General features: G+C 38.3%; 1 protein-coding gene across 3 annotated transcripts; it reads right to left on the bottom strand.

Annotated features, from left to right (window-relative positions):
- Window positions 1–279: 279 nt before the first annotated feature.
- LOC149001952 (large ribosomal subunit protein bL27c-like) lies at window positions 280–12,463 on the bottom strand. 3 transcript variants are annotated; one of them, XM_089136875.1, is made up of 5 exons: window positions 12,246–12,463; window positions 11,366–11,436; window positions 7,327–7,629; window positions 1,093–1,194; window positions 280–978 (listed from the first exon to the last, which is right to left on the bottom strand). In XM_089136875.1, exons 3-5 carry the CDS (start codon window positions 7,618–7,620, stop codon window positions 802–804), a joined length of 573 nt encoding a protein of 190 aa, XP_088993001.1. In that variant the 5' UTR covers window positions 7,621–7,629; window positions 11,366–11,436; window positions 12,246–12,463; the 3' UTR covers window positions 280–801. The 3 variants fall into 3 exon arrangements, with proteins under 3 accessions (XP_088993001.1, XP_088993000.1, XP_088992999.1); XM_089136874.1 differs by lacking the exon at window positions 11,366–11,436 and having other exon boundaries at window positions 7,327–7,632; XM_089136873.1 differs by lacking the exon at window positions 11,366–11,436 and having other exon boundaries at window positions 281–978.
- Window positions 12,464–13,771: the final 1,308 nt, after the last annotated feature.

The raw sequence follows: 13,771 nt of genomic DNA, 5'->3' as shown, positions 1-13,771 counted from the left end.
TTTTTTGAAGCTGACCAACTAGAGCATCAGATTGTTTTATTTTAATCATACGGGAGCCAACACCAACAGTAGACATACTCATTAATACTAAGCATTCCCGCTCTTTGAACTAAATTAGGACCCAGTTCTCCCAAGATCTTGATTTTAACGCAACTCAAATGAGTTCAAGAAAGAGTTTCTTGATACTAGCAGTTTGAGCTAGGTAGGCAAATGAGGGTCTTGTAGTTTGCTACATGGATTGGTTGAAACTTTTACGGTTGTGCTGGACTAGTCTGTGAAGCTCGGAATAATTCACACCAGTATTAAGGAGGGTATGTGAATAACAAACTGTCCATAAACTTGGAAGAGAACTGAAGAACCTTAACATGAAATAGAAGAATATTGAACTATTACAGCGTTGTAGTCCTAGATTGATAGAAGCTCAATTACGGCACAGTCAAATCGGTTCAAGAAAGAGTTTCTTGATACTAGCAGCTTGGGCTGGGTAGTTGGCATGAGGGTCTTGTGGTATGCTAGATGGGTTGGTTGAAACTGTTAGCGTTGTGATGCACTGGTCTGTGAATAATTTACACCAGTATTAAGAAAGGCATGAAACTAACAAACAGTCCCTAAATTTGGAAGAGGACTGACGAACCTTGACATGAAATAGAAGAATATTGACCCAGCAGCTGAATAAGCCCCTTCATTTACCTACCATGGAACCAAACATGTTCATGTGATGTACAGTGTTTACATGTCAATGAATATGATCATTCCAGGATATGGAGTCCCCTTTTTCATTCAAACTCAGAACATATGTGATCAGCAGACAGGGTTGTCAGAAGCTTCTTCCACTGAAGCCATTACCATTTGAGGTTGAGGTATGACGCCTTCCTTCCTTGCTTTCCTGCGTTCGCGTTGCATCCTGAAGTACTCTCTCTTCCGTGCTCTGTAGCTATTTGGGTTTTCAGGCTGCTCAATACGTGGATAAACGCTCACCTGTTATGCCACATAAAATAGACATGGATATCATTTCTTGCTTTGTCAGAATAGCAATCTACAAATATCCAAAGGAAATAGCCATTATAAGTTCCCTGACTTCAAAAGAATTACCTTTTTCCTGTCTGGTCCATACTTCTCAAATTTTACTAATCCATCAATCAGAGAAAAGAGGGTGTGGTCCTTTCCCATCCCAACATTGTTTCCTGGGTGGAACTGAAAAGTCACAACTGAAAAGTTATAATCAGGCATATCAGTAATAATTTATAGACATTGGCATCAAGAATTTACTTGGGCTTCTGTGGAGAAATGCTATTTAAACATTCATCCAACACAACTTATCAAATGGAGATTTAATCAGTCCAGAGAACTGATGCAGCAGCCTTCAACTGTTTGCATGAACATGGCCCTATTTGGCAGTCCAAGCTCAGGGTTTAGAAGGCCAACACAGGTCTGATTTAGTTATTATAAATCGTGGCCCTTTTATTTTAGGGGAAAATTTTATAACGCCCTATTAGTAAGCCCAATTGGTGTTTCTCAATGAACACGTGTGATTACTCAAAAAATCCAGTCTTGAAGTCTCTTAAGGATTTTATTGTTGTAAAGACTGTCTTAAGTAGCCTCAATTGAATGAGGTCCAACTAACCAAGATATTAGAACAGAACCAGCTAAATGGGACAAAAGGATTAGGGTTACGGTAATTTGGATACGGTATATGGGGTACTCTTGTTAGGTTCTCTCAAATGAGAAGTTAAGGGATGGATTGAAATGGTAAAGTGGTATGGGAAGATTCGTGATCAAGGGAAGAGTGCTAATGGAGTAATGGGTTTGTGCAGGGGAAAAAAAAAGTTGGGCTTCTGGGGGAGATTCTTGACACAAGGTGATATGGGCTGAATTCCTCAAGATGAGGAAGTGAGGCTTGCTAGTGTCAAAATGGGGTGAAACTTGGATTCAGTGTAGGACATAGGGTATAGGGGATGTCCTAAGTCTGGTTAGGTTATGGGTAGTTTAGGAGATGCACAAATTCTTGATTTTGGGATATTAAGTGATGTAAACCCAGGTTTAGGGTTGGATATCCAGGACCCTCTTTAATAAGAACCAGAACTGGTTAGTGTTTTTAGGTTAGGGTTTTTAAAGGTTCTAATACTGTTTTGAAATGCTGGAATTGAAGTTCCAGTTCTGAATTTGTATTAGAGCTCAAAATCCAGATTTGAAAAGTCAATCCTAGACCAGGTAGGAATAGGAATAGGTTTTGGTCAAGGCTGGGAAAGGGCCTAGGGTTGAATGTGGGTGGAGACAATTGGAAACGACTCTGGCTTTTAACTTCATAAGTTATTCTAAGGGTTTAAGGGTTGAAGTTTGAAGTATAAGAAATTCAGAAAATTCTGCAATTTCCTCACAAAAGAGATGAAGTGCAGGTTTTTCCTCAGCTCCAGAACTAGGGCTGTAATGGGTAAACTAAAGTTAGAAGTCAATCCTATAGGCCAGGGCGACTCCATTGAGGGTGGAATGGGGCTGATTTGATGAGGGAATAGACAAATCCTATTAGGGTTAGGACTGAGGACGTGGGGAAGAAGAAAGAGAAGGGGGAAGGCTACAGCTGCAAGGGGAAGGGTTGGGGAAGGGATTGTACTTACTTGAAGTTGGTTTCTGTAGCAGGAGCTGCAGAAGAGAACTTGAAATGCAGAAAACTCACACAAAGCCAGCCGCAGGTTTCAAGGGAAACCCATGACCCTATTTCTCAATTTTTAACTCGATTCATTAATCCAGACTGGAAAGAAAAAAAAATTACACTAGAAAGGCTATTTATAGCCTGAACAAATGACTCAGACTCCTACTAGGTTAGCCAGACTACTAAGGTCCCACCACAACTTAACTTGGACTCTAACAAAGGTATCTAATTACTATGCGATCTCAGCCCTTGGATCTGAGATCACACTTAAGTCACCTAAATACTAATTGGATAACAAACAAACTGGACCCAAAAAGGATATAACAGTTTCCTAATTTAAGTTATCCTTAAAAGCAGGACTTTTTAAAAAGGAAACAATGCTTTTACAACTCCATGACTCTCTTCAAAGCAACTGACTTGACTCTTAAGACATCAAAAAAAAAAAAACTAATTACTGAACTTTTGGTCTTCATTATAGCTTGATCCAGGGGTAGGAATTGACCATTCTACCACTGGGATGGATTCGCCCTCCCTGACTCTAGTTGGGTTTGGGCCGCTTTTTTTTGGAGGGGCAGTGTTCCAATCCTGAATACATCATTAAGATCTTAAAATTTCAAGAAGTTGCTAGATTCAGGGTTAGAATGACAAGAATATGTTGTAACTTGGTTTTAAGTTCGTGGATCATGTACAGGATAATGCTTAGAATTTGGGGATGAATCTGATGGTTAGATTTGATGTAGCCTTGGGCTGGAAACCCAAGACCCAAACTACCAATGTATGATGTAAAAAGATGGCACAAGACTTGCAAATTTTAATCAAGGGACATAAGGGCTGTCTATGGGGTTTGAATGATCCAACAGGTATGTGGCTTTAAAGGGATCATGAATAAAGCTAATGAAAGGATTGATGATGTAAACCAGATTCAGGGGCAAATTAGGGCCTCGGCTATCTTCCCCAAACCCCACAGCCCTCTAGTACCAGCAAGGGTATCTTGGTAATTTTGCAATTTTTCATCGAGTCCAAATTAGCGTTTAGTTTGGACTCCTCTAGAGTGAATATGAAAGTTCCTTGTGTGAATAAGAGTCTTTAGTCAAGTAGGAGTTTCAGTTTAAGTTGTTTTCTAAATAAGAGTCCTAGTTTGATTTATTTCCTAAAGTTGAGTCCCAGTGTGGGTGAGTTCATGTAGGGTATAGATAAGCCTCTCTAGGTTGTAACAAGTCAGGGTATAAATAATGAAATAAAGCGGAGAATGAAGGAGCAAGGATTAGAGGTCATGGGTTCCCCATGAAGGGGACTTGCAGTAGCAATCCAATGAAGAATTTTCCAGAAATTTTGAAATTCCTGCTTCTCCCCTCCATCTCCAAGTACAAGACACACCCAGCCACTAACCTACCCTTCAGCCTCATCCACTCTCATTCCTTCCATCCGCAGACTTCCCTCATCCCCTGAAACCCTGAACCCATAACCCTAATTCCCATACCACTCTCTTCTCTATTGTTCTAGATTTTTTTTGGCATTTTTGGATTCATATAGAAACCCAAATTTCAAGGCCAGATCTAGGGCAATCTAACTGTTAGATCTGTCCCTTGTTTTAGGAACATCAATGCCCTAACCTTAGTGACTTTCCCTCCTGATTTCAACCCAATCAGACCATCCCATACCCCAGTATAACTCTCAAATGCTTCATCCAAAAGCTAATTCCTTTCAGAATTGCCTTCCCCAAACCCGATTTGACCTCCATCCCCTAGAAACCCTAATTCCTATCATACCCTAAATTTCAAAACCCTAAACTGTAAAATTCAACTCTGAAATCAAAATTACAGCAAGGTTTTAGACTTGGTTCAGCAAAACCTAGACTCTAAACCCTACCTGAACCTAACCCTAGAACCCCATAACCAACACATTCCCTTCAACCCTAGGGTGCTCTAAGCCCTAGATGACTGCTATTTCTCAGGAAAAAGATCCTGGAGTGGACCCAGATCTAGGGTATTATATTACCTCAATTTACCAAACCCTAGACCCTGGTTGACATCAACTGATTTGAATTTGATGAAGTTTGGGTAAATCCTAACTTTTGGGGGTTGGTAAAGCAATGTTAGGGAAAGGGGGAGTCAACAAAGTTTGAGATGGAGTCTAGGCCGGAAACTTAACACAATCTAGTATTTTATTTGAGTGATCAAAACAGTAACCAAACAAAAATTTTATTAATAGAGGTCACTCACTCTCTTTTTGAAATGAAGGTGGTTAAACTTTCTGGGCTGATGCCATTTTGATTGCTTACAACAACAACAACAATAAGCCTTGTCCCAACTAAATGGGGTCGGTGCCATTTTGATTGCTTATGACCTAATTAATCATGTACTTTCTTCTGTTTTACAAGATGGTATTCTATATTCTTTGGTATTTCTAGCTCCCCCTCTTTCTATACCACCCCATATTTTTGGTAGTGTTTGTTTTATTCGAGATCATCGTCTTCTGATATCTAAACTTAATCACAGATCTACATGTCTTTTTCTTGGATGATCTTGCACTTAAAACAGTTACCCCTGTTGTTCCGTTGAACTCCACAAGTACTTTTTACAGCTGATGCGTCATTTTCTAAGTCAACTCCCTAGTCTACTCTTGTTGCTATTTCTAACTTTAATGAGGTCTCCCTATCCATTGTTGCTCAGTATTTGGTTCCATAGGTTATAACACTTCTTCACTGCCACTATTCTTCCAGATCATTTACCACTGCCCCTTGGTCCCACTGCCTCCTTTGTCACCAGAACTTGAGGTCAGTATTCCTTCATTTGATCTTGGTATGGAGTCATATTCAGTTCCTATTTCTAACTTTTTCCCATTCTGCTTTGTCCTCTTATTTCCCATGTCCATTTCAAAAGCCCAGTATAGTCCTAGATGGGCTGCTGCTATAACTGGGGTGCTGTTATGGAGAAGAATCAAACCTGGGATCTTGTTTCCTGGCCCTCAGGAAAGCTATTGGTTGCCATTAGGTTTTATGATGAAAATAAATCCAAATGGGTCTCTTGCTCTCTTAAAGGCCAAGCTTTTGGCTAAGAGGCATTCACAAGTGTATGGTTTTGACCATTGGGGTAACTTATCTCCATGGTAAACTCTCCTCTTTTTGGATTTTTCTCTCTCTCTAACAGTGACTCACCAATAACCTTGTATTAGCTTGCTGCGGGAAAAAATGTTTTCCTTAACAATGATCTCTATGAGGAAGTCTATATTGGACAAACTCCTAGGTTTGTTGCTCAGGAAGAGAGCGGTGTGGTGTAACGATGGAATAAATTTCGGTTGAAACATGTCAAATTTCAACCAAAATGCCTACAAAATCTCAAATCGAAACGAAATTCCCAATATTTCATATCATTACCAAGTTTTAACCACAATTTCACAGATTTCGACCATTTCGCAAGTTTCAACCGAAATTTTGTAGGTTTCGTCGGTTTTTGTTGATTTCTATCCCAATTTCACCTAATTTCCACAACTCCTTTGCCTTCAAACACCTCTTTTGTTCCTTTGTTGCCTTCAAACACCTTTTAAGCCACAATAGCTACAAAGGAAACTCTATCAGCAACATAATGTGAAGCATGAGCCATACCCAACATTCCAAACTTTTCCTTTTTATTTTTGTTTTGTTCATGCCTTAAATGATCTTGTATTGCTTTGAAATTAATAAATGTTTAATCTAGAACTATGATCTATGATTGTATGTTGTTAAACTTATTTTTTGATTATTGCTACTACTTTCTTTGATTTTCTGATTTTAAAAACTATTTTCTAAATTATGTATTTTTCCTGTATACATGATATATGGGCTTGAACTTAATATATGTGAGACAACATTACTTGATCTAGTTGGTCACTGTATTTTGCTGACTTGTTGTATATGTAACCATTCTATCAAACAATTCATGTATGTTGTTGATTCTATCCTTGCATGCAATACAATTTGTACATGTCAGAAACAGTCATTTGTTAGTATACTTGAATCATAAATTTTCAATGTTTTTTTTGGGCAAAATATTAGTCTCATTGTGTTTATAATGCTTTAAATAGGTAGGAGGCAAGAAATCGGATGAAATAGAGGTCACATAAGGCCTAAAACCTAAGGTCGAAACTAAAAAAAAAAATACCAGGTTTCAACCGAAATTTCAGTTTTTGTCTAGGTTTTGACTGAAATTTGCACCATGGGTGTGACAACTCAAAAAGTCTTATATGGACCAAGACAGTTTGTCTAAGGCATAGTTTGGCTGGTTCAATACTATAGTGTTAGAGTTCAGACTGACACAGTCAAAACTGCTCATTTTGTGTTCCTCGAGCACTCTGGCACCAGATTGATAGTTATGGTAGTTCATGTTTAACAGCATTGTTACTACAGGAAATTAATTACAGTTACTGCAGCAAAGATTGTAGATGTGGTGACACAAGAAAACAATACACGATAATAGAATTCATTAGACTGGTTCCATGTTAAAAGATAACAGTTTCTAGCTCATCTAATCTCGAAGAGGCAAAAAGCATACCTCAAGCAAAAAATACACTTACTGAAAAGTATCAAAATAAGAAGGGGAAATTACAACGTTGAAGCTCCAAAAATCATACTTTCCCCAATATTTGCAAAAAGCATCTGCAAAAAGTTGAATTGAACAAATGAGGTTCCTAGACCTTACCTTGGTCCCACGTTGCCGGATGATAATTGCACCAGGTTTGGCAACCTGATCACCATAGATTTTAACACCAAGTCTCTGACCTTTTGAATCTCGACCATTCTTGGTGCTTCCAGCTCCTTTCTTATGTGCAGATTCAATAACTGAAGGAGCTTTAAGAGGAAATGAAATGGAGAATCTGTTACCAGAACTAATAGATCCAAAATCTCCTTTGAAGAAAGTAGATGATGAGCTTGAACCCAAGGAGAATCCTTTAAAAGCTCCAACCAGGTTGAAGCTCATGACTGGAGCAGTCATTTTGCCCCTCTGCTAAAAAAAATTGTGATATAAAAAGGTTAAAAAGTGTAGTGTGAAACCTTATTATCATGCTGAGTTTGCAATATTCTGTTGTGTTCATCCATTAAAACTTTAGCACATGCACAGAAATCCTCCAACAAAACAGCAAAGAAAATGCAACATTTCATGTAGAATCAAAGACTGGCCTTCTCCTCTCGATGAAGTTCTTTTTCTAACTTCAGCAGTTAATTTCCTTATTCTTCTACAATATGTTGCCTATAAATAAAGGGGAATAAGACTTGGAGATCCCTAGCATACATCTCTGGAACTTAATCAGCATCCAATTCCAACTCATGCTTCCCTTCATTTTTATGCCAAAAAAATGAAGGATTCCTTCCAGTGATCACTTATGTACCCCTGAAATAACCAATTGGCCAAACTCAGATATAGAGCATGATTTGGCTTTGCCATGGATGATCCAGCCAAGTAGTCCAATTTGTACTCCATCATGGCAAGTTCCATTTCATTTCTAAATTTGGGCCCTTGGTCAACATCCATTCATGTCAAACACAAGTTGGAACCAATAAAGGAAAAAAATTTTAACCATCACGCATCAGTTGTTTTTCATAATCACATTAACCATTAGGCTGGCAACAGTGAGGGTAGGGTCAGGTAACGGACTCACCCTTACCCTCTGATACATTGTCGAGGTCTTTGCCCTTGCCCTATAGAATACAGGTGAAAGTCAACCGGATTTATACTAAAATCATGTAGAGAATGCTAATAGTCAATCAGTTACTTGACACCTTCCTACAAGCTATGGTAGCAAAAAATGGAGAAAAAATATAGAACTTTATTTCGAAAACTAGGGCTCTACTGGTATTCTCCTACATCTTTAAAATGCCTTGTGGCAGTCCCATCCTTACTTGACGCAGATCGTATACCTTGGGAGAATAATTTTTGGATTTGGGTAAGATTCAGTATTTTGGGATTGATTGAGTTTTTTGGGTTAAGCCAGTGTTTCGATTAGCTAAAACCAAATTTAAGTCTCCAATGGGCTATATGGGTAACTGACTAAATAATTTCAAGTTTTCTATTGGGCCTGTCATCCAATGATTCCCAATTATTCAGAATTTTAAGGCTCATATGGGATTAAGTAGTTTCAAGTTTCTAATTTCTAGTCCCAAATAATGAGTAACCCCCTTGCTGCCATACTCTGGCAGCATCATTCCCCAAGTCCCACAATACCCCAGGCCCTTCCCCCACCCCTCTCCCTCCCTCCATCTCTGTAGTAACACCCGTCCGCTACTAGGTCCCTAATCCTCACCCCCTTACCTCCCCTTCTCTTTCCTAGTTGGATTGCATACCACCCCTCATCCTATCCCTACCCTTAATTCCATCTAAAGACTAAAACCCTAACACTTAAAAAAATTCTGCAATTCATCTTCAACCTCTAGACTTAACCCTAGTTCAACATAAACACTCAACCACACTCTAACACCACTAAGGCTGCGTTTGTTTGCAAAGGTGAGGTGGGAAAAAAGGGGTGGGAAAAAAAAACATGTGGGTCCCATGTATAGTTGGGTGAAGGAGAAGGAAAGGAAAGGAAAGGAAAGGGTTTTGTGGAAAAGTGATAGTGGTGGGTCCCACTTTTTACTTTTCCCAACTTTCCCACAAAGTCCCACAAAATATGTGGGGTTTTAAAATGGATTGGAGTGGGAAAGTTGGGTTGCCACATCAGCAGACAAGTTTCCCTGATTCATAAAACTTGTCTCCCACTTTCCCACCCCAAGCAACCAAACAATCTACCATTTTGGGATTTAAGGGAAAAGTAAGAAATCTACACTTTTTTTAAGAATTTTCCAACCCCACCTTTATTCCAACAAACAAACGCAGCCTAAGGGTTAGCATCTCCTATACCTACTCAACTTCCCCTTCCAAATCCTAACCCTAGTTGACTTCCCACTCCAAATAGGAAACCTCCAACTAAACTTGTACTGATTAGGATTAAATCTGAAATTACAAAATAACAACAGCCCCATTCCTAACCTAACCGAAACCCTAAGACCCTAGTTTCTAAACCTTTACTTCTAAATCCAGATCTGAAACTATTATTAGAGCAAGGTTTTCAAGTTAAGATCACCCCTTAACCCTAAGCTTGGCCATATTCTCCTACGCATTTACCCAACCCTTTTGAACCCTAAAACCATCCCAGACATCCCATAATATTAAACTTATTTGCTGGAAGAGTCTACATCCCCTAATTTCAGGGAAATCATGAAAAAACCCTAACTCCAAAATTGGGTTTCACATCAATGGTGGTAATGCGTTGAATGGAGGGTGGTTAAGCCCAACAGCAGGAAATAGGCAGCCAAGCCAGTTGGTCACATGTTCTTGTTTCCTTCCCCCTGTTCACTGTTTGGTCAAAATTTCAGTAGCTCTTGCCTTCTGTCATGGACATCTACAAGGTCATTTCCTGTCTTCTATTTTGTGTTTGGTTAATTTTCAATACTTTCTGTCAGTACTTAGTGCTGTCAGTGTTAAGCACTGTTGCAAGTCCACAATAGGCTGTTGAACAGCTACATAATTTGATCTTGAGTCTACAAAGCTGAGAAAGTAACCATCATCCTGGGGAGAACTTAAATTTTGTTATTTCCTTCCTCTTCTTCCTCCAACTCGAGAGTGATGCCCATCATATTGTTAGATCATGATTTCTGCTACTTTTCTTAGGTTGCTATTTTCTGTCTTGCATGTTTTTGTCCATGTAAATGTTAGCTTTCTTTGATACCATTACCATATAATCTCCCATATATGACTTTCAGCTTCTTCAGGTTTATAGTATGCAGACTATATTCACTTCAAGTTTCAGTTACACTTCTAAATTTTCTGGTAATAGCCACTCAAGTTTCTTATGGTTTTCTAGCATCTGTTACTTCAGGTCTTCACCCTCAGCAGTCCAGAAAATATCCTGCATTGAGCGTTCTTTTATTTCAAGATCTAAGATTTTGTAATGAGGAGCCTACAGGGTGGAGAGGAAGCTCGAAACTTCAAAACCACAGGGGAGGCGAACAACCATAATAAGAAAGGAGAGGGGGTGGGGAGAGAAGTGTGCTCATGCACATGGAAACACCAGCCATGTAGGCTCTTCACAAAAACATAGTTAATTCATTCTATTCAAAATATTCTCTAGCTATGGAGCATCACATCATATATAAATTAAAGATTCCTACATAAGACTATCTAACAAGGTCACAAATCCAAACAATGGAATTAAAGAATTAGAAACCAAAAATCCTATGCATCTAACTTCTAAAATAAATGGAGAAATTATTTCCCCAAATAACACAAATTCCTAAAAATTATGCTAGACCCATGACTCAAATTGGACCCACTTCACCTTTAACTGAAACCTAGTTGGGCTTGGGCTGGTCGGTGGCAGCATATTTGCATCAACTCATCCAAATTTTGAAAAAAACATTGGCCACAAGTTTTATAAAATGAGAGAATCAGCAATACCACACAACCAGCATCCGCAGATTTCAACTTAGATGGGGCGATGAACTAATGTATCTCATGGTCAACCGGCTGATGGTTGTCAGGAAACAACATGTCATCAATGGATTACAATCATGGTGTTTCACAACTTCAGTAAATTCAAGAATTGCAATAATATGGGAACAGATACATACGGGAATTAAACAGCTATGCGGCAATAATACTCTTACTAAATTCTGGCAGAATAAAATAGGTGCATAATGATACGTACATGTTTAATAAAAGTTTAATATGGCCGCACCATAAGCAATACTACGAACCTATATAACAAATATTCACAACCTAATAAACAAAATAATAGAGTTCAGCAACCCTTTTTAATGAAATCAAAGAGTAACCTACAGAACATCCATCATGTAATTCATGAAATCTGCAAGATAAAGTTCATATCGTCTAAAACCATGAAAATCCTAAAGATAAAGTTGATCATAGGAAAGAAAAATCATCCATCATACAATCCATGAAACCCCAAAAAACAAAAGTCCATCATAAAGGAATCACATTAAGAGAAGTAAAACGGAGCCGTGCCAGTGGTGCTGCAATGCATGCAGACCTGGTCACCTTCTGTTAGAAAATGAACTGCTACTGCAATATGCCAATGGTTTTCTAAAAGAAAAGATGAGATATTATCATTTTACGAGTGGCACAAGGACCTGCTATGTTTTCAATTCTTACTAGTAATAAAGAAAGAAAAGATTGTAAAAGATGTCAGCAGTTGAACCCTCACTTCATCAAAACCGGGAAGATTTTAGAAAAAGGAAAGACTAAAAGCATAGTGAGAACTCAAAGACTACAATTTCAAGCTCTCAGACAAACTCACCAAAGTTGCACACTTACAAGCTCTCCCCCACCCCCTCTCTATCTCCTTATATACAAGCATAGGTTTTTTTTCTCGCTTGTTCTCTGTTTTTATTGTACCCAAAGACGAGATTGATCATTCTCCATGGATTAAAACAAAAACATAAATGAAGAAAGGAAAAGAAAACCTGTAAGGAGAAAAACCATCTGATAAATTTCAGGAAAAGACTAAAACAATAAGAATATTACAAAAAATTGAAGAATCCTATAGAAAATCCCATTTTTTTGCTGACCTTGACCGCTCTGCTTCTCGGAATCCCACCACCGAAGACGCCGACACGAGGAAGATAGAGATTAGATGAAGCGCCGCAGCAGGCTTACTAAAATGAAGTGCGTCAACTGAATCTGAGAAGAGATGAAGAAGAGGATCCCACATGCAGAACCAGCGGCTTTGCTTGAAGAGAATGAACAGAAGCGTTCTTCTTTTTTCCCTTTATCCGTTTGGCGGATGGGGAATTGGAGATAATATATTTTTTAAGTAACTGTTTTTTGCTTTTTTCCCCTGCTAGACTTAGGGGTTGTATGGTAACCATTCTGGCACACTAATTCTGTGCCATTTGCCCGTTTTGGCACAGAAGTGACCAGAATCTTGTATAGTAACCCGGTTCGAATTTTTTGTGCTGGTTCAGCAAATGTGTGCCGAACCTGCCACCCGTTTTTTTTTAATTTTTTTTGATTCGAGATTCATCAGAACTAGCTTGTGTACACCACGATTACATCCTCAATGAGGCTTTTATATAATTAATATATAAAGGGACGAAGCCCTGAGAAGATTCGAACACTGACCTCCTATGTGGAAGGGTTGATTTTTTGCCAACTGAACGACCCCTCAAGGTTACCACCCGTATGTTATTCCATTTATCAATCAGACTCATTAGATAAAAATAAATCAAAATAGCCTATTATTAGGAATTCAAAAGACAAATATTAATATAAGTAAGACAAATATTTCAAAAGACAAGACTAATATTAAGCAAAAACCTATACTCGATTTGATTTTTCGTTCTTCTCTGCCATTTCATCTTCTTCCTCTTTCAATTATAAATTTTCACAAAGTTTAGGAAATATATATCATGGATGGTGTTTTTAAACTTAGGAATAGAGGTAAAATTGAAAATGGACAAGTAAAAACTAACTAAGACTAACAGTGTTAATAATAAGGGATCGGTCTAAAGTATTAGATAACTCAAGGGGTGTAACAAGAAAATATAATACATGAATAGTTTTTTTTTTTGGGCAATCCATTGTTAACCGTTCATGGTAAGATCCGCAATATTATATACAACATACAGGGTGACATAAGGTCAATAATAAACATGGCTTTACTACAAGTTTCATATATAAATGACAGAAGAAATACTATGATAAGGCCATGGAATCTTAGGAGAGGGTGAAAGAGGTTTCAAAGTCAGAGAGTTGGACCAAATGGTAAATCAAATGTTCCTACTAGATTAAACAGTAGCAGAGTAGTAAAAAATTAAGAAGGGACAACAAGGCCAAGAGGATGTCGAGATGGTCTCAAATTAGAATTTTGAGAGATCATATGCGAACATGGTGGCTAATGGATGGGGTGAGGCAGAATTAGACGCAAGAGATGGATGATGATGAAGGCTGTTGGAATTTATTAATATAATTAATAAGTTAAATGCCTAAGGGCAAATCTGAAAATTTACAATTAGGGCGGTTATAGAATATAGGTTATATATTTGTAACCACCGCATCACGTAAGTGTGTTATTCATTCATACGAGAGTTTTTCC

Source organism: Hakea prostrata, chromosome 10, assembly GCF_041222555.1.
Source record: "Hakea prostrata isolate BN-2017 chromosome 10, UWA_Hpros_2, whole genome shotgun sequence".
In the NCBI taxonomy this organism is placed as follows: Eukaryota; Viridiplantae; Streptophyta; class Magnoliopsida; order Proteales; family Proteaceae; genus Hakea; species Hakea prostrata.
This window is presented reverse-complemented; position numbering and strand designations above follow the sequence as displayed.

What these genes read in the sequence shown, in the direction of transcription:
- LOC149001952 (XM_089136875.1), bottom strand. Translation starts at nt 7,620, where the DNA reads ATGACTGCTCCAGTCATGAGCTTCAACCTGGTTGGAGCTTTTAAAGGA. An exon ending in TCCGGCAACGTGGGACCAAG is followed by an intron (nt 1,195 to 7,326) that starts GTAAGGTCTAGG and finishes GTGACTTTTCAG; the next exon opens with TTCCACCCAGGAAACAATGT. An exon ending in ATGGACCAGACAGGAAAAAG is followed by an intron (nt 979 to 1,092) that starts GTAATTCTTTTG and finishes GTGGCATAACAG; the next exon opens with GTGAGCGTTTATCCACGTAT.